Below are 27,872 nucleotides of genomic sequence, written 5' to 3' on the forward strand. Positions count from 1 at the left end.
GCATGTAGTCAATCAGAAGCCTAATTGGGTTCATAAGCAGTTAACTGTCATGCCATCAATCATTATTAACTTTTAAAACCCTATTGAGTTGGGGCATTGTTAAGGTGTCAAGCATTCAACCCACAGTATATCACAAAAATAATCATTTACACTTTTCCTATTTTGCTTTTTTACATGATTTTAACCCATAAGGCCCCATGTCATTGAATTTTTTTAAAAATTAGAGATCTGAAAATCTGAAATTAAATAGAAAGTGATGGAAACACTCAGCTAGTCAGTTAACCTCTGTGGAGGTGGTGGGGAGGGGAAACAATGTTAACATATCTGTTCAAAACCTCCTTCATCAGGAAGGTACCCACATTAATCAAGATTATGAAGCTGCATGAACAGGGAGCAATAAATTAAATAAAGCTAAATATTGAGGTTTTAAAATATAATTAATATCTTTTTTTTGAAACTTTATTTATTAATTTTAACATATAAAGAAAGTCAGTAATTCACATACAAAAAAAATACAAAACGAAGTAATACAAATACAAAGTAACATAATTAATACAATACCAATCTCAAAATCTCCCCCTGACAACTAAAAACTAAGACTAAAAGAAAAGAAACTATTTTAACCCCTAAACCCCTCCCTCCCCACCCCCACAATAAAGAGTGAAGAATTAATAATTAGTATAATAAGAGAAAAAAAATTAAAAAAAAATATCTTAAAAAGAAAATCAATATATATATTAAAAAATATTAATTAAGTATTAATTATTAGTCCACAAAATTTTTATTATATAAAACTATATATAAAAAAAATCAAAAACAAACAAAAAAAACTTTAAAAAACTTACTTAAAACGAAAAAGAAGCCAACTAATAAAAAAAACTAAAAAAAAGGAAAGAAAAAAAACATATATATATAAATGAAAAGTTTTTCATGAAAATGAAAAGAAAAAAAAATAATTAATTCAAACTTATTTAAATTGTATAAAATCAATAAATGGGGTCGACTTTAACTCATAAAAAGACATCTTATCTTGTATAGAAAATGATATTTTTTCCATGACCAAACAAAACTTCATCTCTGAATACCACCTATCTAAAGACAATACATTTCTATTCTTCCAAGTAATCGCTATACATTTCTTAGCCACTGCCAACGCTAAATAAATAAAAGAAATCTGGTAATTATCTAATTCTAAATCAATCAACGGTTGCATATTCCCTAATAAAAATATATCAGGGTCTAATACAATATGAAGATTATATAGATTATTAAATACAGATTGAATACCTTTCCAAAATTGTTGTAACCAATCACACAACCAAACAGCATGTTAAAAAAGTACCAGAAACCTGATCACAACGAAAACAAAGATCTGACTTACTAAAACCAAATTTTTTTAATTTTTCGGGTGTTAAATATAATTGATGTATAAAACTATAATTGATCATCGCCAATCTAGCATTGATCAATTTTCGAACACTGTTACGACAAATTTCAGACCAATCTTCTTCAGTTATTGTTAAGCTTAAATCTTTTTCCCATTTCATTTTATCTTTATCCCAATCTATTTTACTTTCACATTCCAACAAAATACAATACAAGCCTGATTATATAACCCTTTTTTGGAAATGAGAGCACGTATTTCTCAAAATCAGTTTCAGACAATAAATTCATTTGGCGACCACATACCTGTTTTACAAAAGATCTTAACTGATAATACACAAATATAGAATGACCACTTATATTAAATCTCTTTTGCAATTCTACAAAAGAACAAAAATTACCTTCTAAAAAACAGTCAGATAAATTATGTATTTCTTTCTCCTCCCATTGTTTCAAAATAGTATTAGATACCATGAAAGGAACAAGTTGATCATTAAATAATGGTAATCTTCCCGACCACTTATTTTTCAATCCCATTTTATGTAATTTACTTGTCCATAAATTCATTAAATATTTCAATATTGGTACATCATAAGTTCGTAACAAATTTTTATTCCATCGAAATAAAAATTCATTCGAAAATTTTTCAGAAATAACTGCCAATTCTATCTGTGCCAAACTAGGCGTTTCTTGTGTGGCCATTAATATGCTAAGAAATCTAAATTGAGCTGCTTCATAATAAAATTGAAAATTAGGTAGTCGTAACCCTCCAAATTGAAAATCCCACATCAATTTTTTCAACGCCACCATAGGGAATTTTCCTTTCCACAAAAAATCCCTAATTACCTTATATAAGTCCTTAAAAAATCTTTTTTGTAAACAACAGGGAATTGATTGGAATAAATATTGTATACGAGGAAAAATATTCATTTTTATAGTATTAATTCTTCCGAATAAACCGAAAGGTAAATCTTTCCATTTAACTAAATCTGCCTTAATCTTCTTCATTAAAGGAAGATAATTAAGTGAATATAAGTTTTGGTAATCAGTATTAACATTAATTTCCAAATATTTAATTTGTTTCGTCCACTTCAAATTCGTAATATTTCTAAACATTGAATAATCATCTTTACTAATTGATAAAATTTAACTTTTAGTCCAATTAACCTTATAACCAGATAATTGACCATAAATCTCTAAAGAATCTTGAAGTGCTGGCAGAGAAACATCAGGATCCACCAAATACAGCAAAACGTATCCGCAAATAAATTTATTTTATAATCTTCATTCAAAACTCTCATACCTTTGATACTTTCATTCTGACGTATTAATTGTGCTAAAGGTTCAATAACTAAAGCAAACAAAGCTGGTGATAATGGACATCCTTGTCTAGTAGATCTTGTTAAATTAAAAGATTCTGAAAGCAAACCATTAGTAACAACTCTAGCTTTCGGGCCATTATACAAAGCCCTAATCATACCAATAAATGAGGGACCAAACGAAAATTTCTCAAGTACTTTAAATAAAAACTTCCACTCTACTCTATCAAATGCCTTTTCTGCATCCAATGAAACCACCATTGGATAATTCTTCTGAGATTTAGATCTATTTATTAAAGTAATTAATCGTAAAATATTATCCGAAGCATACCTATTTTTAATAAAACCTGTTTGATCACGATGTATTATCTTTGGTAAATACTGAGCTAACCTATTAGCCATAACTTTAGCCACTATTTTATAATCTACATTTAACAATGATATAGGACGGTAAGAAGCTACCTGTAAAGGGTCTTTATCTTTTTTTGGTTTAACTGTAATTATAGCATTAGAACAGGACTCAGGTAAATGAAAAGTATCATAAAGTTGTTGTATTACATTCTTAAATAAGGAAGATATATCAACATAAAAAGTCTTATAGAACTCAATAGAAAAACCATCTCCACCGGGCGCTTTTCCATTTGGCATATCTTTTATAGCCATTTCAATTTCATTATCCATAAAAGGTTTATCTAACTCCTGTCTATCTTCTTGAGTTAACTGTGGTAAATTAATATTTTTTCAAAAAAGAGTCTATTGCATCTTCTTTTATCTCTTTACATTCAGTCAAATAAAGTTTTTTTATAAAAATTACAAAATTCATCATTAATTTCTTTTTGACTAAAAGTAATACCCGATTTATTTCTAATAGCTGATATAATCCTAGATAACTGTTCTTTTTTTAATTGCCAAGCTAATACTTTATGGGCTTTCTCACCCCATTCATAAAATTTATTTTTTGAACGATTCAACAGACATTCAAATCGATATGATTGTAACTTATTATACTTCAACTTTAAATTAGTTAATTGGATCTTTTGAAATTCAGTAGCTTTCTTTTGAAATTCTTTTTCACAGATTGTTATTTTCTTCTCCAAATCCTCAGTTTCTCTCACTCTCTCTTTCTTCAATTTAGATGCATAACTGATAATTTGACCTCGTAAAAAAGCTTTCATTGCATCCCACAAAACAAACTGATCAGAAACAGAATGAACATTATTAGCAATGAAATTCTCAATTTGTTTTTTCAAATAAACAATAAATTCTGGCTTTTGTAGTAACATAGTATTAAATCTCCATCTTAAAGTATGTTGTGTAACTTGAGAACTTTGATATTCCAATAATAACAATGAATGATCCGAGACTAACCTTGCCTTATAATCCACAGATATAACTTTATCCTGTAAACGTGCCGAAATTAAAAAATAATCAAGTCTTGAAAAAGAATTATGTCGAGAAGAATAAAAAGAAAAGTCTTTCTGTGTAGGATTAAATCTACGCCAAATATCGACTAAATTCAAATCTTTCATCATATTAGCCATATGTATCGCCATCTTTGATTTCTTAATTACCTTTGGATACTTATCCAATAACGGTTCTAATACCATATTTAAATCCCCCCCAATCATCACATTGGAATTAGCTTGTCCCAATAATAAAGATATTTCTGTAATAAAAGCAGAGTCTTCAACATTTGGGGCATAAACATCAATCAAAGTCCAAGCTTCATTAGAAATCATACAGTTTAACTTAAGTAGTCTTCCTCCATTTTTCTCCTCATCTTGCAATTGAAATGGTAAATTCTTATGTACCAAAACCGCAACTCCTTTTGCCTTTGAATTAAATGAAGAATAGAAGACTTGTCCAACCCAATCCCGCTTAAGTTTCAAATGTTCTTTATCTGTCAAATGAGTTTCCTGTAAAAAGGCCACATCTACTTTAAATTTTTTTAAATAAGCAAGTACTTTCTTACGCTTTATAGGATTATTCAAACCCTGAACATTAAGAGAAGCAAACAAATTTCGACATATCTTTCAACAATTAGAAAAAAAAAACCCAACTCTTACCCCTTTACCCTCTCTTAATACAATCAAAAAAAAGAAAAAAAGAGAAAAAAAAGGAAAAAAAAATATTTTTTTATTAAACAAAAAAAAACCCCTTCACTCTTTAATCTAATAATACAAAAAAAAGAAAAGAAAACCCATCTAAACCGCACAATGCGGTAACTCCCCCAAAAAAATGGGTGTGAGATAACTCACACGTAGCTGATGACTGCTGGAAAATACTGCCCACTAGCCCCCTCTCCCAACCCCCATATCATATTAACATAATCATTATCTAAAACCATCTCCAGAATTTTCTTTTAATCAATTTAATCTCTACGGCCACCCTTATCTCCATCTCTTCTTGGGGATCATTTCCCTTCTTCCATCTCCAAATTTTTCTGAACAATTTTATCTCTCTTATCTCCCTTATCTCCATTTCTTCTTGAAAATCGACTCCCTTCTTCTGTCTCCACTCTCTTTGGAGACCGTGGTGGACTACATCTTTCTTGAAATTGCGTAATTGACAAAGATTGAGCAAAATCCATAGCCTCCTTAGGATTATCAAAAAATTTGGGTTGATAACCATCTTGAAAAATCTTCAATACTGCTGGATATCTAAATGTTGCTTTATATCCTTTTCTCCATAACACTTCTTTCACAGGATTAAATTCACGCCGTTGAAACATAACTTCTTGACTCAAATCCGGATAAAAGAAAACACGATTATTTTCGACCATCAAGGGGGATCTTCTTTGTTGTTCATTTCTTATAGCCGTGCGCAAAATTGTCTCTCTATCGCAATAATTTAAAGAACGAACCAAAACTGATCTTGGATTTTGTCCTGAAAAAGACTTTCTTCTTAAAGCTCTATGGGCACATTCCAAAATTAAACCGTCCGGGAACCTATCCCGTCCTAACACCTGCGGGATCCATTCAGTAAAAAATTTTCTTGGATCCGGTCCTTCCATACCTTCTGGTAAACCAACAATTTTTATATTATTCTGTCTAGATTGATTTTCTAAATAATCAACCTTTTTCATCAGATTCTTATTCTGAATTTCTAAATCTTCAATTGTTTTATTTACTTCTTGCATTTGTTCCTGTACTATATCCATTTCATGATCAACATCTTCAAATTTTTCTTTCACTTCAAGCTTGAAAGCTCCATAATCAGCCATCTGTTTAGTGATAGTTTCCGTCAAAACCTTAAGATCAGTATTAGTTTGAACTACAACTCTGGATAATTGCGTCATTGTAAGATGTATCTTGGTTTCAAAATCCTGAAAATACATATCCATTTGAGTAGATTCAACTACAATAGGCTCCTGCCATTTCTGTTTCACTGAAGGATCTTCTATTTCTTCCCTCATTTTAACTTTAGCAGTTTTTCTTATAGTTTGGCTGCGTGTAGAAACCCCTGCCACAGCCTCCTCAGCAGTATCTGGAGGTCTGTGGCTAGGGATATTCTTACCCCATATTTTATCAAATACTTCTTGTAAATCGGGTTTTAGTAAAGTCTCCTTTGTTAGTAGTACATCTTGCAGCACTGGTGCTTTATCCAAGGTTAAATCTCCACTCCCTGTCGGATTTTCAGCAGACAGCGTCTCAGCTGGTTGTAGGAGTAAAGGTTCATTCATAATATTTACAGCTAATGCTGATTCTCGCACATGCACCCGGCTAGCCCTTTGTTCTAAGGGCTGCCGGGCGCCATCTTCAAAGAGTCCTACCGACAAAGAACTGGACTCCGCTGCCGAACCTCGGATCTCCTCCCCTGGGTCCATCTCGCACTGTAGTCTGGCTTCCCATGTGCAGGTAGGCTTGGAATCTTTAAGTCCTGGAAAATGTAGTTTCTTGACAATCTGTTGCCGTTTTTTTTTACTTTTCTTCAACAACTGTACCATCAGGGATTAGCCTAACACCTCTAACTATTTTTAAACTTTTTAAAAGTTTTAACGGGCATTTCTAGACAAAACAATAACAAAGAGTCGGGAGAGGACTGGAAGGCACGTCTGATCCTTATGCCATCTTGCCACGGCCCCCAAAATATAATTAATATCTTAATATTACATTCTTGGAATGTTTTGCTGATCTCAATTCCACACATTCTTCAATCACATTGTTTTTGTTATATAAACTTTTATTACTTTCTTTTCTGATTCAGCTATTGATTTTGATGATATGCCTTCAATAGGTAAGTGTAAAGTATCATAGATGTAAATAGTTACATTAATGATATAGGTGGATTTTATTTTAAAGTGGAATCTATATAGTGTATATGTACGAAAAAAAGATGTGTGTTGTTTGTCCAGACATCAGTAGTCAGCTATCAGTCAATGACTTGAATAAAGTTAGTGTTGGTTATCATCTGGAGAACCCTGAAGGGGCAAGTTTCATCAGCAAAGACACTGACGTGGCTGATGGAAGTACATCAGTTGTGAATGTCCAGGAATAACAAATCTCCCTCTGAAAACTGACAAAAACCTTCCTGAGCGTTAACCATTTACCTTTTAAGCACCAAAGTCTGGTGAACTTTAGAAATGTTAAATTCTGTGCACAGTATAAGAATTGCCTTCAACTAGTGAACTTGGAGGAATGAGAAATGAGATTGGACTGTGAACCAAAGAACTTTTTTGAACTTGCATGTACATTACATACACATGTGCTTAGAATTAGAAGGGGGTTAATTTAGGTTAAATAAGTCGATAGTGATAAGTTAAAGTTTGATTCTATTTTCATGTTTAAAGATAATTAAAAGCAACTTTTGTTTAAGTAACTATTTGTCTTGGTGAATATCTATTGCTGCTGGGATTTGGGGTCCTCTGGGCTTGTAACAACATTCTTCTCACTGTAGTAACTGTAGTGCACCACTGTGAGACCTATTCATATGTATGGAGTGTGTGAACAGTTTCCTGAGATGTTGGAAGAAATCAGTAAGTAAAGTCTCATCTGTATTTTGAATCTTGCATCTTTAAATTATTTAAGAAGCCTCCCAAGTAACTCAGAGACATAACACCCCACTTACTGCAACCTGAGCACATGGTGTCATTCGTGGAGCATTGAATGCAAGGATGCTGTGCCTGTCCACAGAAGTAGCATTCCTGGTCACGCATGGCTGCTCTAACATGCGCTGGTGCTGCGAGGGTTGCTGGCACCCCACTAACCAGGTCTTCCGAAAAGGTGCTGCTTTCACTCATGAGGTCATCAGCTTCTAGTTGGGCCTATATGAGTACTTTTGACAGCTCCAGGGTGCTGGCCAAGTCTTTCTTTCCCATCTCTAGCAGTCACTGCCTCATGTACCTCGACCTCACTCCTGCCAGAAAGGTTTCCTGGATTGGTTCTTCCTCTCCCACCTGGCTGTGACCACTTCGTAGTGGCATTTCCTAGTCAGGGCCCACAGGTTAAGGACCTAATCGTCCAGCGACTCACCCAGGCATTGCCGACATTGAAAGACTTGTCATCTCGCCAGCACATTGGTCTGAGGCCTGGTAATGGGCCTTCAAGTCTTCTATGGCAGACTCTTAAATTTCAGAGTCACTGATGACAGTGAACCCCTGGGGCCAACTCGAGAGAGAAGTTCAGATCTCCGGGGACTATTGGAGTTGAAGACATCTTGCTTGGCCATCAGGTAAGACTGGAAGCAGTCTAACCAGTAGGCAGATGGTCAGTATATTACAATAGTCCTTGGGTAGATCTGAGGTAAAGTGGGAAAACCAGAGTTTATATTGGGGTAGGTGAGGCTGGAGCCAAGAGAGGAGCCAGCATCTGAACTACACACAGTCAGTGAATTCCAGTTCACAGCACATAAAAACATGTTAACGATCAACAATCACTTCAAAACACTTGCAAGTAAAAATACAACTTCAGCCTGGATTTCAAAGAGTTAAAGGAAAGGGCTGCTTTGATAGAGGGAGGAATGTTGTTCCACGGTTTGGGGGCTACTAATGCGAAGGCACGGTCTCCCCTGAGTTTGCGATTTGAGAGCGGAATAACTAAGCACCCTGAATTGTGCATTCTGAGGGGTCTTGAAGTGGAGTAGGGCATTAGGAGATCGGTGATGTAGCAGGGGGCTAGTCCATTGATGGCTTTGTAAACAAACTGGAGAACTTTAAAATCTATTCTGAACTGCACTGGCGGAATTGGGGAAATGTGGTCCCTCTTCTTGGCTCTTGTCAGGAGCTTTGTTGCAGCATTCTAAACCTCTTGCAGATGAGATAATCTTGACTGACTAATTCCTGTGTAAAGAGAGTTGGAATAGTCTAAATGGGAGAAACTGAGGGCATGGATAACTTTCTCGGGGTCTTTCAGTGACAGGAATGATTTTACTTTTGGCAATAGTGTGGAGCTGGAAAAAGCTAGCTTTTACTTGTCTTGACTTGTTTGTCAAACTTTTTTTAAACTTATTAATAATACATACAAAAAATTACAAAAAGTACACTAAAATACTACTAATACATTTTAACATTTTAATCATAACCCCTTAACAAATCTTTATATACCTAAGGAGCCAAAAAAAATACACAAAAATTATGAGTACTGCTGTGGAGTGTATTACATCCTTAACAGCAATTTAAAAAATCATTAAAAAACTACTTTTAAGCTATATCTCACCCCATACTTTGCAAATAAGGGGTCCACATTTTAATAAAAAAAGAATAATTATTATGCAAATTGTTATTTTTTTCTAAAGGAATACAGGATCTTAATTCAGGATGCCATCTTTGAATATTCAATTTCACATCATTCTTCCAAGTAACTGCAATATATTTCCAGGCTACTGCCAAAGCTAACCAAATAAATGCCAGTTGAAATTTTTGAAGTCTCAAGCCAGTTGTTAAGGTTGTAAAATACCCCATTAAGAAAAATAATGGATCAAAAGTCAATTTAAATTTAAATAAACCTTTCAAAAACTCCTCTCTGCCAAAAAGGCTTAACTTTTTCACATGACTAAACTGAATGTTAAAAAAAAAGTACGAACTTGCTTTCCACAACGAAAAGACAAATCTGATGAACTAAAACCATATCTTTTTAATTTCTCAGGAGTCAAATATAACTGATGTAAAAAATTATAATTGACTAAACTATATCTCACATTAATTAATTTAGTTACACTATCTTCACACATAGTCGAAGACAACAATATAGATAAATCATCTTCACATTTATTTTTCATTTTATTTAAATCTGATTTAATCATTTTTCTTGTAATAAAGAATACATTTCCAAAATAAAACCTTTTCTCGATCCACCCTCAATTAAAATTAGGGTTTTTTTAGGTAAATTCAATTCATGTCCAAAATTATCCAATAACATAGCTTGCACTTGATAACATGCAAACAAGGAATTAGATAATATTCCAAATTTTTTCTGAAGTCGAGCAAAAGAAAGGAACTGGCCTGCCTCAAAGCAATCTTCCATTAATTTATTCATGTCACAATTTTTCAAGTAACAATTATTTACTGAAAAAGGAATTAATTTATTCTGGAACAATGGCATCTTAGCTGAAATTTTTGCCTTTAGTACCTACAATCTGATCTCTATCATACCAAATCTTCATCAAGTGCCTCAATACAGGTACATTATAGTTTTGTAAAAGAGAAAGGTTCCATTTATAAATAAATTGATTAATAGAAAATTCAGCAATTTGTGCTAACTCAACTTTAGCCCAAATCAGAGGTTAATCTATGTCAAACATTCTATTAATAAACTTTAATTGGGCAGCCTCATAATAATTCTGAAAGTATGATAATTGAAGTCCACTTAATGCATACTTCCATGTCAATTTTTGTAAAGACACTCTAGCTAATTTACCTTTCCATAAAAATAATCACATTGCCGCATTTAAATCTTTAAAGAAAGCTTTTGGAAGCACACAAGGAATAGATTGAAGAAGATATTAAATACGTGGAAAAACATTAAATTTGACACAATTTACTCTCCTATCAAAGTTAATGGTAAGTCTTTCCATTTATTCAAATCAGATTTAATTTTATTTAATAAAGCTACATAATTCAATTCATATAAATTTTGATATTCAACTCAACCATTACTCCTAAATATTTAATTTTATTAGTCCATCAAAACAATGTAATCTGTTTACAATCTAAATAATCCTCATTTGAAATCGGTAATATTTCACTTTTATCCCAATTAACCTTATATCCTGACATTTCTCCATACTGTTCCAGATGAAATTGAAGACTTTCCAAAGATTCTTTAAGATGCATTAAATAAATTAATACATCACCTGCAAACAAATTCATCCTGTATTCCTCATTACAAATTTTAATTCCCTGAATAATATTATCCTGTCTAATAGCTTGACCACCGCCAGTGGGCTGATAACGCCTCAAACCGTGCATCTTGGCGCCTCACAGTTTGGCGGGCAGCAACCTCCTTTGAAGAAGACCGCAGAGCCCACCTCACTGACAAAAGGCAAAGGAGGAAAAACCCAACACCCAACCCCAACCAACCAATTTTCCCCTGCAACCGCTGCAATCGTGTCTGCCTGTCCCGCATCGGACTTGTCAGCCACAAACGAGCCTGCAGCTGACGTGGACTTTTTACCCCCTCCATAAATCTTCGTCCGCGAAGCCAAGCCAAAGAATAGCTTGGGCCAGTGGCTCAATAACCAAAACAAATAATGCCAGTGGCAATGGACAACCTTGCCTCATTGACCTAGTCAAATTGAATGAAGATTAAATTTGTCCATTAGTCACTACCTTAGCCAACGGATTTTTATATAAAGCCTTCACCAAACCAGTAAAGAATGGTCCAAATTTAAATCTTTCCAACACTTTAAATAAAAAATTCCACTCTACCTGATCAAAAGCCTTTTCAGCATCTAGTGCTTCTATCATTGGTTGGTTGGGTTCCTTCTTTGGTGCATTAATTAATGTAATTAATTTAACAATGTTATTGGCTAAATATCGATTTTTAATAAAACTTGCTTGATCAATATGAATTAACTGGTAAAAACTTAGCAAATCTATTAGATAATATCTTAGCTACAATTTTATAATCACCATTCAATAAAGAAGTGGTCTACATGAAGTCACTTTCAAAGGATCTCTATCCTTCTTAGGAATAACAGTAATCAATGCTCTTAAAAAAGACTCCAGAAGCACACCAGTTTCTGTAGCTTGCTTACCGGAAATAATAAATCAATACAAAGTAAATTTACTTCGTGGGATGCTTTAAAGGCTTATTTAAGAGGGCAGATTATCAGTTACTTTATTAAAGTTTTTTTAAAAAATATACCACAGAAACTCTTAATTTGGAAAAGGAGATCGACACACTAGAAAAGAAGTTACAATGAAGCTCGACTGAAGATGAAAAAAAAAGCTCATTTAATGAACTTGTTTGTCAAACTTGAAGGTGGAATCGAATATCACACCAAGGGATTTGACGCGTGGTTTAATAAGGGTGGATAAGTTACCAAGGGTATTAGCAATAATTTGTATGAACAGAGGAAGCAATAAATTGTATAAAGCTAATTGTTAGGTTTTAAAAATATAATTAATATCTTAACATTACATTGCATTCCTTCACTTCTTAAACAGCAGAGTGACATTTGTAATTCTCCAATCCTCTGGAACCATGGCAGAATCCATTGATTCCTGGAAGATCATTACCAATGCCTCCACAATCATTGCAGCAAATATTCATTCATTTCCTCTGCCATCTTCTTGTCTTCCATTGCAATCTCTCCAGTGTAATTTTCTAATGGTCCTATGTGTTCTCTGGTCTCTCATTTGCTCTTTATAATTTCAAAAGCTTTTAGAATCCTTTTTGATGTTTTCTAATCTCTTGTCATTGTTTCTCTTTTCATTCCTAATCACCATTTTAGATGCCTTCTCTAAGTTTTTAAAAGATTCCCAGTCCTCTATCTTCCCACTAATTTTTGCTTCCTTGTTTGCCCTCTCTTTTGCTTTTACTTTGGCTTTAACTGCCCTTGTCAACCACAATTGTCTAAATTTTCCATTCACAACTTTCTTTCACTTTGATAAGTACTTGTCCTGCGTTTTCCTTTTTTTTTGCAGAAACTCTAGCCACTGTTAATGTTCTGTCTTCCCTAATAGTGTTTTTTTTCAATCAACCGTCATACAACTATAATTCCCTTTACTCCACTGAAATGTCAAAAAAATCAGATTTTAGCCTTTGCTTTTCAAATTTCACTGTGAACTCAATCATATTGTGATCACTGTCTCCTAAGAATCCCTTTAACTTCAGGTCTCTTATCATCTCTGGTTCATTACATAGCCACCAATCCAAAACAGCCAATCCCTCGTGGGCTCATCAAGAAGCTGCTGCCAAAAGCCAAATCTACTTTCATGTTAAAATCACCTATGATTATTGTAGCGTTGTCCTTCTGACATGCCTTTTTATTTCCTGTTGTATTTTATAGTCCACATCTTGGCTGCTGTTTGGGGGCCTGTTTATAACTGCCACTAGGGCCCTTTTACCTTTACTATTCCTTAACTCAACCCATAAGGATTCGACCTCCTCTGATTCTCTTATTACAAACCCAGAGGACTCAATAAACCAGCAGCAACAGAAATTCACCAAGACAATGGTTACTTAAACAAGTTTTTTTAATTTTCTTCAAACATAATTTCAAGATCAATCTTTAACTTATTAATTAATTAACTTAACCTAAATTAACCCCCTTCTCATTCTAAACACAAGTGTATGTAATGTGTATGTGTTCAGGAAAGTTCTTTGTTTCACTGTCCAATCTCATTTCTCACTCCTCTATGTTCACTGGTATCAGGCAATTTTCCACACTCTGCACAGAATGTGACATTTATGATCTTCGCCAGGTTCTGGTGCTTAGCTTACATTGTTACTGCTCTGGAAGGTCTTTGTTGGTTTCAAAGAGAGGGATATTCATTGTTTGTTTGACACACACACAAACTGATCTCCTTCAATTAGTCACTTCACTGTCTTGCCGAAGAAATTTTCCCCCTCTTGGGTTTTCCAAAAGATAACCTCTTCTTCCAGGTTACCACAGAGAGTTCTTTTTCCCCTATTCCAGGAGAAACACATTATCAGCCATTTCCTCTTGCAATTGACTACAAGGTCTGAGAATAGGCTGAACTCAGAACTCAAAACCCATCTTCAAATGGAGTGCAAAGCTTGGGGCATGTTATGTGATGATGTGGGGTTAGACTGGAAATACCTACTCTCCTCAAAATAAAAGTCAAAAAAGGTTGGAAAATTTAAGAAAAATAGAAAAAAGATGTGTCTGACAATTTAAAGAACAATTTAAAATGTCACCAAAGAAAGGAAGACCAGCTGCAGTAATACAAGAAACTGAGGAGACACACCTGAGCAGAATACAAAAAAAGGAGGCAATTTTATAAAAGACTCAAGAGGCTTCCAGCTCCAGTGGCAAAAAGAAGAGCAAGGAATATGTTCTGTTCAAGGATTTATGGTGAATGATGAGAAAAATGAGAGTCATTTATTTCTACAGATGATATGAAAAATTACATGAATAATTTCCAGCAATCTATGATGTTTAAAAAAAAAATATGGAGACAATAGAGCTGAAAGCAAGAATTTTAAAAGGAAAGTGGAAAAAATGAAGCAGCAGGTGGACAAAAGATTTGAAGTTCTGGATGAAAAAAATTAAAGGAAACTGATTTGAAATTCATGGCATTAAGGAACAAATGAAGAAGATTCAAGCAGAAGCAGCTGCAACAAAAGATCAATTAATGCAAAAAATTGACATTTTTGAAAATTTTAGCAGAAGTAGCAACATAAAGATTGTTGGACTTAAAAAAGGGGATGAAGGACAGATAATTAAGAAGTTTTTACAGCATTGGATTCTGGAATCTATGGGGCTAAATGAATTTCAAGGAGACATTGAGATTGAGAGAGGACATAGAACATTGAAACTAAAGCCACAACCAGATCAGAGACCTCGTCCAATACTGATTAAATTTGTTACAAAGTAAGAGAGAAGATCTTGGAACTGGCGGCTAAACAAGCAAAAGAAAGACGGTCACCTTTGATTTGTAATGGGAATAAGATTTTCTTTTACCCTGTTATAAGTTTTGATATGTTAAAAAAGAGAAAAGAATTTGTCTTGAGGTATCTGGCAGTTTTGAAAGTTTTTGTTCCAGATAGGAAAAACAGGTTTTTTTTTTTTTACGGAGCCTAATGAGGCAAAGATGTATGCTGATTCATTACCAGAAAGAGAGAGACAGGTGGTTGTTGACATTTGAAAGGAATATATGATCAAATGAGATAAAATGTACCTGAAAATTTTGAGAGAGTTTAATTGGGAGGAGGGTATATATGTTTAAGAGTTGTGAATGAAAAACCCAACACCCAACCCCAACCAACCAATTTTCCCCTGCAACCACTGCAACCGTGTCTGCCTGTCCCGCATCGGACTTGTCAGCCACAAACGAGCCTGCAGCTGACGTGGACTTTTACCCCCTCCATAAATCTTCGTCCGCGAAGCCAAGCCAAAGAAAGAATGAATAAGAATGTATAGTCATAATGCAACAAAGAACTATATTGCATTTTGAGTGAGTTAGTTGGGAGAATGGAGCTGACTATTAAGGAGTCATGCGAACAAATGTGGTTTCAACCACATCCCGTAGAGATGAGGGGTTTAAAAATGTAAAAACATCATGTGCCAGGGGGATGGGGGTATTTCCCCTCTTTCTTTTCTTCTTTCTTTCTCTTTTCTATTGTACCTAGATTAATCAAGAATATTATGAGATATGTTGTTAACATTATGACAGTGGGAGGACTGGGAGAGGCGGGGTGGAAGGACAAATGATTTTATAAAAGTACTTGATGGCAGGGAAATTGAATTTTATTAATATCAATATAAATTCAGTGCAGAATACAGTAAAACAGAAAAAATTGTTAATGTATATGTAAAAACAGAAGTAGATATAACTTTTTTACAAGAAACTCATTTGACGCAAAAAAGCATAAAAAGTTGAAAAGAGATTGGGTTGGATTGGTGTTGGCATCTTCATTTAATTCAAAAGCTAGAGGTGTGGCAATATTAATGCATAAAAATTTACCAGTTAAAATATTAGAAACAGTTATAGATATATAGAGTAGGAATGTAATGGTTAATTATCAAATTTATTCAGAATATTGGACTTTATTGAATGTGTATGCACCAAATGCAGATGATGGAAAATTTATACAAGATGTATTTTTGCAATTCGTAAGTGAAAAAGAAAAAATGTTAATGGGGAGTTAAGATTGCAACATGTTCAATGAAAGATATGGATCTTATGGCTATTTGGAGAAGAATTTATTCAACTGATAGAGAATATTCTTTTTATTATTTTAGACACAAAACATATTCATGTATAGATATATTTATAGTCTGCACAGCTACAACCTCGAGTTTGAAAGGTTGAAATATTAAGCAAGAGTTTTATCAGATCATTCACCTTTAATTTTGTCAATTGCATTGAGGAAGAACAAAATATAGGTTATAGATGGAGATTTAATACAATATTATTAAAGAGAAAAGATTTTTGTGATTTTTATGAGACAACAGATAATTTTCTAGAAATTAATTAAAATTCAGTAATGAATAAATTTATTATATGGGATTCTATGAAGGCATATTTAAGAGGTCAAATAGTAAATTATACTTCTAAGATAAAAGAACATATGACAAATTGGAAAAGAAAATATTAAATTTAGAGAAGCAATTACATATCCAACAAGATGAAGAGAAAGATAGATTATTGGAATTTTTTTTAAAGTAGAAAGAGGTATAATGAGAATATGACAGAAGTATTATGAATTAGGTGAAAGAACTCATAAAGTATTAGCATGGCAATTAAAAGCTGAACAAGTATCAAGAACAATAACTGCAACAAAGAAGGAAACTGGTCAAATCACCCATAAGATGCAAGAAATAAATGATAATTTTAGGAATTTTTATAAAAAATGTATCAATTAGAATCCTTGAAGGATGGAAAAAAGAATAGAGGAATATTTATCACAAGTTAAATTACCTATATTAAATATGGGTGAAATATTAGAGTTAGCTAATCCTTTTACAGAGACAGAAGTGCATGATATTCTTATGTCTTACAAAACAATAAAGCCCCGGGGGAAGATAGTTTCCTCTCGGAGTTTTATAAAGAATTTAAGGAATTGTTAACTCCTGTATTAATGAGAGTATTAGATCAAATGAGAGTCACATGATTTGCCAGAATCTGTTAAAACAGCATTAATAAGTTATTCTGAAAAAAGTTCCTTTACAACCTTCTTATAAACCTATATTATTAAGTACAGATTATAAAATTGTATCTAAACTATTAGCTAATAGATTCAATATTTACCAAAATTAATAAATATGGATCAAACTTTTTATTAAAAATAGAAGATCTGTAGATAATGTAGTTAAATTTATGAGTTTATTAAGTGTAGCTCAAAAAGAAAAGAAACCAGCAGTAGTGGTTGCATTAGACACAAAAAAAGCATTTGATGGGACTTTTTGTTCAAAGTATTAAGTACATTTGGAATTCCAAATGTTTTTATAAATTGGATAAAAGCATTATATAATCAACCAAAAGCTAAAGTGATCACAAATAGGAAAATATCAAAGCCTTTTCTATTAGAAAGATCATCTAGGCAAGGATGTCCATTATCACCATTTTTTATTTGCTTTAGCTGTAGAATTTTTGGCAGAAATAATTAGAAGAGACAATGAGATTAAAGGTTTCGAGATAGGTAATAAAGAACATAAAATTAGTTTATACGCAGATGATGTTGTAGTTTATCTAATGAAACCAGAAATATCATTGTGTAAACTAAATGTAAGATTAGTAGAATATGGTTTAATATCAGGCAAAAAGTAAATGTTGATAAGAGTGAAGTGATGCCTATGGTTGATGTGGATTATACACAAAGTAAAAAAAAGTCAAAATTTAAGTGGCAAAAGAAGCGATTAAATATTTAGAAATAAAAGTAGATAGAAATTTAAATAATTTATTTAAATTGAATTATTTACCACTATTGAAAAAAAGGATATTTTTTAAAAATGATCTGCCAATAACTTTAATAGGATGGATAAATTGTATTAAGATGAATATTTTTCCAAGAATAAAGTATTTATTTCAATCATTACCCACTCCTATACTAGAGAAGTTTCTCCAAGAAGTAAATAAAAATATAAGGAAATTTATTTGCAGACATAAAATGCCAAGAGTATCCTTGGAAAAACTGACTTGGAAATTTGAATAAGGAGGATTAAGATTACCAAATTTTAAAAATTATTATAAAGCAGCTCAATTAAGATTCTTGTCCTCCTATTAACAAATTGGAGAAAAAACAACGTGGGTTCAGATCGAAATGAATAAAATAGGAGAAATTAATTCAGAGCATTTTTGTACAAATGGAACAATGAGTTATTGAAAAAGAAGACAGAAGTACCAATTTTAAAGCATTTGCATAAGGTAGGGAACAGAATCCATATCAAAAGAGAAATTAAAAATGATCAAATACTGAAGATGATGTGAAAACAAAATCAACTTATTCCTTTTACTTTGAGTAATTCTGTATTTGATTCTTGGTACAGTAAAGGGATACAGAAGATAAAAGATTTTTTTAGGTTCCTTTATTATGACTTTTGAATAAATGAAAGAGAAATATGAAATATAAATTTTTTTTTCAAATTATCAACTTCAATCATATTTAAAAGGGAAAGTAGGTGCAAATTTAAGTCTCCCAGAATGAAATCAATTTGAATATTTAATTACAAACACATTGAGGAATTTATTACTAATACGTGTATAAAATTACAAGATACTATGGGAATAAAATAATTATATAAATCAAAGCAAAGATAGGAAAAAGATTTAAATATGCAAATTCATGAAAAACTGGTCAAGGTCCTACCAAGAGAGTGTAACAAATACAATTAATGTTAGATATTAAATGGCACATCAATTATAATTTACTCCATCTAAATTAAATGGACTTAACTCAAATTATTCTGATAAATGTTTTAGATGTAACAAGGAAGTAGGGTCCTTTCTACAATCAGTTTGGTCCTGTGTTAAAGTGGGAAAAATTTGGAAAGATTTGAGTATATTATTAGGACAAATTATGAAAAGTACAAAAAAACCCAACAATATTTTTACTGGGTAATATATATGAAGCAGATATAAAATTGAAGTTGGATAAATATCAAGTACAATTTTTGAGTATAGCAATAGCGGTATAAAAAATGTGTGGCTGTAATGTGGAAAACAGAAAATGTTACAATGATGGATAGATGAAATACAAAATTGTATACCATTAGAAAAAAATTACTTATAGTTTAAGGAATCAGATTGGGAACTTTTATAAGATTTGGGAACCATATATGGAATTTGTTAACAAAAGTCCATCCACAACATCCACATCACCCATTCCTCTCAATTAGAAGATACAAAATTACGTTAGGAACATATGAATAATGATTAATATATAGTTTGTGTTTTCTTTAATCTTGTATTTAATAGTATTATGTACTATTGATATTTTTTATAATTGAATAATTGTTTGCCATTTTCAAAAAAAGTGTAAAAAGCAGCTTTCAACACCAACTCCTGCTGTAAACCTGACTATCTCTAGGCCAGTGGCTCTCAACCTTTTTCCTTCCACTCATACCACTTTAATTATTCCCTATGCCATTGGTACCCTGTGATTAGTAAGGGATTGCTTAAGAAGGTATGTGGGTGGAAAGAAAAAGTTTGAAAACCACTGTTTTAATCGTACCTAATTGACTCATTATGTGCACAGTTTCATAACTCCAGAGGAAATAGGCCAATGTCTTCTCAAGCAAAATATTTCAGTTACAATTGGGTCAAGAGCAGTGGTTCTCAACCTTCCCTTCCCACTCGCATACCACCTTAACCTATCCCTTACTAATCACAGAGCACTTATGGCATAGGGATTACTTAAAGTGGTGTGTAAGTGTAAAGAAAAAGGTTGAGTACCACTGGTGAAAAAGCCCAACTGTAAAGGCTGAGATTCTCCACCCTTGCATCAGGAAACTTATTTCTATGAATGCATCGTGGCCGGCTCCAAGGTGCTGACTGCAATCCCTCTCAGGGAAGAATATTCGGCAGAGCGCAGCGCTCTGCCACCTCACATGAATGTTCAACCATTGTAAGTGGCTGGCTATGGGCAGGTTGATGATGTAGTCAGCCAGCAACCATCTTCCCTCTCTATCCCAACCACTCACCCCTCTCCCTCCTTGAGCCCCTCAGGGCAGGGGTGACCTGCAGGGGCCATCAGGTCAGGGATGGCTGGCAGGGGCTGTCAAGTCAGGGGCGATCATGGGGCAGCTGGTGTGGGCTGTGACAGCTCTGCTAGCCACTCCGGCACCTCACTGGGCCTCTTCGGCCTTTGGGGTTGCTTGTTAGTGGCTCAAAACATGGCAGAGCAATGGTTGTCTTCCCTACCCATAATCCCTCATGCAGTTGGAACTGTTCTAGGAAATACAGCAGCTCCAGCTCCTAGGGAATTGTGAGTAGGGAAGACAGCCATTGCTCTGTTGCGTATGTATGACAGGTGGCACTGTGGCTCCAGTTGACCCACCTCCATCAGCTCTGGAGGGTGCTACAAGGCGTATAGCTCCAGGAAGACGCTTGGCATGAATGTGCTCTTACCCTCTCTCTAAAGAGTTGCATGTTTTTTCCTTCTCTCTGTTTGCAAAACCACTTGAACCCTCTTAGAATAACAATCTTCAACCAGTAATTTAAACTTCCGGCACCAGTCTTTTTTTTTTCCATAACTTTATTTATTCGTTCAACAAAGTTATTACATACAATAAGAAAGATACATATTATGAATGATATATTATAAAAAGGAAAAGAAAAAATGAACCCCCCTCCCCCTCTCAGCCTACTCTCTTTAGGAGAGCCAAAGAAAAAGGAAAAAAATACTGAAATATATTTACTAAAATCTTGATTAAAGGTAAATCTAAATGTAAATATTCTAAATATAAAGACCACTTATTACAAAAAAAGAATAATTATCATAAAGCATATGTAATTTTTTCCATTACTAAACAAGTTTTCATCTCATTATGCCATCTATTAATATCACTGGCACCAGTCTTAATAGCACAAATTTTATGAGCCCAGAAGACCCCAAAACCCAGCAGAAATAGATATTCACCAAATGGTTACTTAAACAGAAGTTGCTTTTAATTATATTTAAACATGAAAATAGAATCAAACTTTAACTTATCACTATTGCTTACTTAACCAAACTTAACCCCCTTCTAATTCTAAGTGCACATGTATGTAATGTGTGTGTAAGTTGAGAAAAGTTCTTTGGTTCAAAGAGCAATCTCACTTATTATTCCTCCAAGTTCACTGGTTGCAGGCAATTCTTATACTGTGCACAGAATTTAACATTTCTAAAGTTCACCAAGCTTTGGTGCTTGAAAGTTGAATGGTTACTGCTCAGGAAGGTTTTTGTCAGTTTTTGGAGAGAGATTTGTTGTACATTTTGCTTCCACAGCTACTTCAGTGTTTTGCTGAAGAAACGTACCCTGTTAGGCTTCTCCAGATGATAACCTCTTTCTTTCAGGTCACCAGAGTTCCTTCTTGTTTCCCTTATTCCAAGTGAAACATTAGACAGCCAGTCCTCTCCTCTTGCATGAACCACAAGAGCTTTGACCAGGCCATCTTCCAATTGTCAGCTTGTCCTGTTCCAGTCCTAGTTGCTTCTGCTGACCATAACACTGTACAAGTGATGTGGGTGTGGGTGTGGGTGTGTGTGTGTGTGTCTCTCTCTCTCTGAGAGAAAGCCTGTTTGACACTCTCTGCTTGCAAAACCACATGACCCTCTTAGAACAACAAATTCTCTTCCAGACAATCTGCGGCTTCAACAAGATCTTTCATCTGTTGCCTTTTGTAAACAATAATCCATTAGTGAAGTCTCTTGAGCACTCTTCAAATCTCTTGCAAAAGCTGTGGAGCCGATATGTCTAGCATGGGGAAGAGCCCCAGTATTTTAAATAAGATCTCTTTTAAAGTGTTTGTATGTGACCTACTCTAACAAATCTTTCCCAATTTATCTCCCAAAAACATATCTATATACTCTGTCACACAATTCTTGAGCTAGGTATTGTGTAAACATGGAGAGCCATTAAAAAAATACATGTGAAACTGTCACAAGTACTCTTCCATTGTTTTTGCAAAGTCACTGTAGACTTGTAGGCTCCACCTGAAGCATAACTTTTGCATTTTAAATGAGATGTCTTTTGTGAAATGTTAATGCCTGTTTATGAAGTGTACCTAAACTAAACTCCAACAATCCATACCTTTTTAAAGATTTTTTTAATCATGATTTTATTAACACAATTAACACATTATTATGTCACCTCTTTCCAATGATTTGGTATTTTTTTTGTATTAGCAGAGCACACCACCCCCTTTACCTACCTGCCTATCCTTTATTTCCAATGTGGTTGGGACACTTTTAAGGTGTGATGTCATCAAATCAAAACATAATGTATCGCAAATGCTATCAATCAAATTAGTCATATTGTTTTTAAGTATAGTAATAGAATATTTTATTATTATCTTTCATGATTTAGACATCGCTAGTATTGTGAATGTAAATAATTAATTAATTGGATGATTTTTTTTTATTTTGAAGGGAAAGTGGCATACTGTGTATGTGTACTTGATGAACTGGAGGGTATCATGTTCTATACAGAACATGGTCATTAGTTAAACAAAAGTCTACAGATGCTGTGATTGTAGTTTAATACACAAAAGTGATGGAGAAACTCATCAGGTGTTCTTTATGATAAAGATACATAGCCAATATTTTGATAGTTAATTGTTTGTCAAAGATTTGGATAAATGAAGCATTAGTTAATCTGTACCTCAAATTGAATGCACTTTCAAGACATCAACCTCACCTCAAAGGCACATCACTGGCTGAATCATTTTAATTGATTTTATATTTAGTCAGTCAAAATGCAGCTCCGTGTTAAATTTCAACCATGATTTTTTTAATTCCATTTTATGAAGACTCCTTTGGGTTTCTTGAACCACATAATCGAACAAAATATTCAATATGTTTCAATCTTTTGGATCCCTAGTAATTCCATGCAGCTAAGAAAGGGCAAAATGTGAAGAGAAAAATCTGAAAAAATTAGGGACCCTAATCAGTGGACATTTCACATACATGTGTTAGACACAGATATCTTAAATCTGATATAATTAACCATATATTTTTATTCCCTTTCAGAAAACATAGGTCAAAATGCACAAAATTACAGGATGCTCATAAACTTAAATTAAGAATGTTTTTGAAGTAAATTGCACTGCAGTTTTTATCACTGTTTGTCTAATGGATTTGACTACAGCCAATTTCCTTTATTTCTTTCACATAAAATATGGTAAGAAATTGGAGCATGATTTTAAATCTTCTTTCCCTAACTCATGCTAGAGAAAGTAGTTGTGTAAACTGGAGAAGCAGTGGAACCTCATTGCTGGACAAGGGAAATCTGCCCAAATAAGTTGAACAACAAATGGTAGAAATAAAGTTCCAGCAGAAGTTAGAAAGTAACAATGATTTTAGAATTTTTAGTAGAGTGGGTGCATTCTGGAATTGGTTACATCTAAAAGAACATCACATGTAAGTAATTTATAACATTAAAGTAGCAAATAAATTTATTTGAATTAACTGATAAATCAGAGAAGAAAAAGTTATTTGGAGGCGTACACCCCACAGGCCAGAGCCATAGAGGCTGCCACTGCCCCTTCTTCCCTCTACCCTCCTTTACACCTGTCCCTACTCCTTATTCCTCCTCTCCTCCAAACTCAGGCCTGAATACCCCAAATAATACAAGTAATCCTATTAAGGTATACTTAGTAAAATGCCTCTACAGCACGGTCACTGAGCTCCTGCATCAGGTGAATTTCTTCTTAAAGCAAATGTTATCTCATATTAAGAGATGGTGTTGTATGAACACATTGTTTATTTGTCAAATACAAATCATTTTTCATTTTAAGAAATTTTCTTTCTCCCTGTAACTACATTTCAGGATGCTTGCCTAGTTTTTACTCATACCTTGAAGAAGGGCTCAGGGCCGAAACATTGGTTATATATCTTTACATCTCCTCCCCTCCTGATCCTTTTGCCCTTTCCCCAATTCTTTCCTGACCCCCTCAACTCTCCCTCTGCCCATTTGAATCCTAAACTCTTCTCCCTCCTCTGACTTCCTCCACCTCGCTGACCCCTTCTCCAATCCCTACCAGGTCCTAACTATCCACCTGACCTTCCATTCTCTAAATTGGAATGCTCTATCCTCAGTAGAGGCCTTAGATTTGCACCTCTACACCCACACATTAACAAGTTTCGCACCTGCTGGGATGTTTATTGTAATAAAGAAATTTGGGTTATATTTAAAACAACTTTATTAGCTATAGAACTATAGAGTTATCGAACTTGTGACCAAGTGGAGGCATCCATTTTGAATCCCCAAAGATGCAAAAATAACTAGTCTCAAATTCCCTTTAGTGGTCAGGATTATCACTAGCACTCTATCATTACATCGCCTTTCCTTGAGCTGTTTACTTTAACAACATGACACACTAATACAGTATTCATGTCAAGTTAAAGTTCAACACAAATGTAAACAAAACCTTTTAAGTGTGCAGTTCTTTTTATTTTCGAGATTCAATCTTTGATAATGCGTATGGATCTTCTTACCACAAATGCTTGTGTCGGCTCTGCTCCACTACTGTGTAGCACTGGTGGTGTTCCTTCTGTTGCTGTGCAAGCTGGATCTTTGCATTTATCTGTTCCTGCAATGTCTCTTGTGTATTCAGCAGGCTCTTTTGATTCCTTCTTAGTATTTGACCATCCTCTGTTCTGACAGTGCAGAAATTTGGATTTACTTCATTCAGAACAGTAGCCATTTTGTTTTTGAGTGTTGGAATCTCTGAATCTCACTGTGACATGTTGTACCAGTGGCCTGAAGCTTCTTGCTGACTTGTCATAGTTTGCTTATTGTCACTATTGCAAATGCTTTTGTTTCCATTCGACATCTTTGATGTCTCTGTTCTTGCTTGCGTCTGCAGAGTAGGGTAATGTGGTGATCATCCTACCGCCCATCAGAAGCTAAGCAGGTTACATGCCATGATCAAGTGGTGAAGCTCTGTAACTCAATAGAGCTAAATATGGATCTGAGTCACTGTCTTGTGCTTTCTTGAGCAACTGTTTAATTATATGAACTCTTTTCTCTGTTTTACTGTCTAACTGTGGATGCAGTGGACTTGGTCGTATGTCAAAAATCATACTCTTCTACAAAGTTCTGGAATTCTCTACAGCTGTAGCATGACATTGACATTGTAGACAATTTGAGGAATTCCATGTCTTGCAAAGATCGATTTCATATATTTGATCACATAAGCAGCAGTTATGTTAGAAAGCAGAGCAATCTCTGGATAGTTTGATAAATAATCAATAACCATAATTCTTTCCATTCATGTGGAACAGATCAGTCCCAACTTTCTGCGATGGTTCTTCTGGTAAGTCAGTTATTATCATGGATTCCTTTATCTGCTTTGCATGATGTTTCAAATGGGTCTCACAACTGGAAATCATCCTGTTAAAGTCCGCATTTATCCCTGGACAATAAACAGAAGTTCTGGCCCTCCTCTTGCATTTTTCCATCCCAAGGTACCCCTCGTGCACCTTTTTCAGCATTTCTTGTCACAATGATTGAGAAAGGACAATTCTGCTCTATCTAAGTAGAAGCCTATTGACAACACTCAGCTCAACTTTGATGTTGTAATGTAGCTGACATTCACCTCTAGGCCATTCTTCATTCAGATTCTTGATGACCTTCTGTAGAACTGTGTCCTTTTCTGTTTAAGTTGCTATCTGCTTGAATTTCATGTCAGATATGGGAAGAGATTCAAAGATCAGGTTCACATGGAGATTCACATCTGTCTCTGTGGAACTTTCACTCTGTGCTTCACTCTGCATCATTGCCCTGGATAAAGCATTGGCTAACACAATAGGTTTCCTTGGTATGTACACCCTCTTGACTCAGCTTAAGTTTTCACATACTTTGTCACCCAGCAGTAATTCACTCTGTCCATTGTAGGCTTTGAGCTGTACAGGATTTTTCATGGATGTATGGCTTTATCTTCATTGCCCTTATATCACACTTACAAATCAAATTGACCTTTGCCCCTGTGTCCAGCTTGAAAGGAATACTTGTTCCATTTATATATAATGACACAGTCCAATTATCCTGCTTGCCTTTGCTGTTCAGTGTTTATTGGTTTATAATCTTCTTGCACTACCATGCCAATGAAAATTGTATCACTGAGGGCAGCTTCTTCTTTTGTGTGAATAATTTCACTTCTGTTTTGTTTCTCCTTGGAAAAGCATTGCTTCGCATAATGATTCTGCCCTTTGCAATTATTACAGATTTTTTCATAGGTTGGGCATTGTTTTTGTGCATGTTGAGGGCCACATCATTTACAATTGAATATCTCTCCTTTTTGTTGTTTCTTATGTCTCATATTTTGTTTCTGTGTGTGTCCAGACACTCTAACTATGATTATGCCTTCATTTTCACTGGCTTTTACACTATAACTGAACTTTTTCACATACTACAGAGCTAATTCACTGGCTCTGTCTCTCACAGCAACGTCTCTCTCACTTTCTTAACAATAATCCCAAATACAATTTGATTACGGGTCATAGGATCTTGTAGTGATCCTCAATTGCACATTTTTGCTTTTAATTTCAAGTCTGTTTTTTTGTAAAAATCATCAAAGTTCTCTCCCTGTAGCTGCGTGCATGAGCAAAACACGTATCTCTCTAACTTTGTTTTGGTAAACAGTGGTCATCAACCATCTTAATAAACTTGTCGAACTTTCCCTGGTCTTCTGCCTCGGTAAAAAACATGTATATTGAAAACCTCTAGTGCTTGAGGTCCCATCATGGTGAGTAGCAGAACAATCTTCCATGCATCAGGTTTGCTATAGAGTCCAATAGCTTCTAAGTACAACATGAATAATTGTTTAAACAACCTCCACTCATGGTTGACATTGCCAGTCCAATTTACAGCATCAGGAACCTTCACACTTTCCATTTCTCTGCTGCTATCAACTGATTCTCACTCCTGGTACCATGTATACTCCTGGCACCATGTGATATTTATTTTATTGTAATAAACTTGGTTTCTTTTAAAACAATTATTTTTTATTAGCTATAGAATTATAGAACTAATGACCATGAGGAGGCATCCATCTGGAATCCCCAAAGCTGAAACAAACTAGTCTTCAACTCTTTGTTATGGTCAGGAGGATCACTATCACATTGAATTCTGCCATCTCTGTCGCTGAGCCTATGTCTTTGAGAACTTTCAGCCCTCCACTTTTTTCCTGCCTTAATTCTTCTTCCTCCTCATTCTTGAATTCTGCCACCAACTTCCACCAAAACATTGACTTCACCACCACTTACCTATTCCAATCTTACCCCCTTGGAGCACACTGCCCTCTGTTCTCTCCACATCAATCCCAACCTTGTTATCAAACCTGCAGACAAGGGTGATACTGTTGTAATTTGGCTCACTGGCCTCTACGTTAATGAGGCTAGACAACGGCTCTTAGTCACTTCCTCTTGAACAGGACCCCACCAAGAAGGATCAGGCTCCATCACTGACCTCATAATTTTTGGTCATCTCCTTTCCACAGCCTCTATCCTCATTGTTTCCCAATCCACCACTGTCCAGCTCTACCTCCTATCCAAGATCCACAAAGTGAACTGCTCTGGAATGCTCCTGCCCCAATGAACTGGTATAATTTTACCTTGACTCCATTTTGCCCCCTTGTTCCAGTCCCTTCCCACCTCCATCAGGGACACTCCTACATCACTTTAATAATGTTTAGTTCCCTGGGTTGGACCACCTCATTTTCACCATGGATGTCCAGTTCCTGTACACTTGCATATCCCTGAAGAAGGCCTCCAGGCTCTCCACTTTTTCCTGAACAACACACCTAACCAGACATCCCTCCACTACCACCCTCCTCCATCTGGCAGAACTTGTTCTCAACCTCAATAATTTCTCCTTTGCCTCATCCCACTTTCTCCAAAT

At 34.6% G+C, this 27,872-nt stretch overlaps 1 protein-coding gene across 6 annotated transcripts in view; it reads left to right on the top strand.

Annotated features, from left to right (window-relative positions):
* LOC138763295 (inter-alpha-trypsin inhibitor heavy chain H3-like) overlaps positions 1-27,872 on the top strand; it is a 132,540-nt gene that overhangs the window by 84,900 nt on the left and 19,768 nt on the right. For 2 of the 6 annotated variants that reach the window (XM_069937183.1, XM_069937181.1), the window contains exon 21: positions 6,909-6,938. The exons of the other annotated variants lie outside the window; for them this stretch is intronic. In XM_069937183.1, the coding sequence (XP_069793284.1) occupies positions 6,909-6,938 (30 nt within the window). The remainder of the gene's footprint in view (positions 1-6,908; positions 6,939-27,872) is intronic. 6 annotated transcript variants of the gene reach the window in all.

This window comes from Narcine bancroftii, chromosome 5, assembly GCF_036971445.1.
Source record: "Narcine bancroftii isolate sNarBan1 chromosome 5, sNarBan1.hap1, whole genome shotgun sequence".
NCBI classification, from domain to species: domain Eukaryota; kingdom Metazoa; phylum Chordata; class Chondrichthyes; order Torpediniformes; family Narcinidae; genus Narcine; species Narcine bancroftii.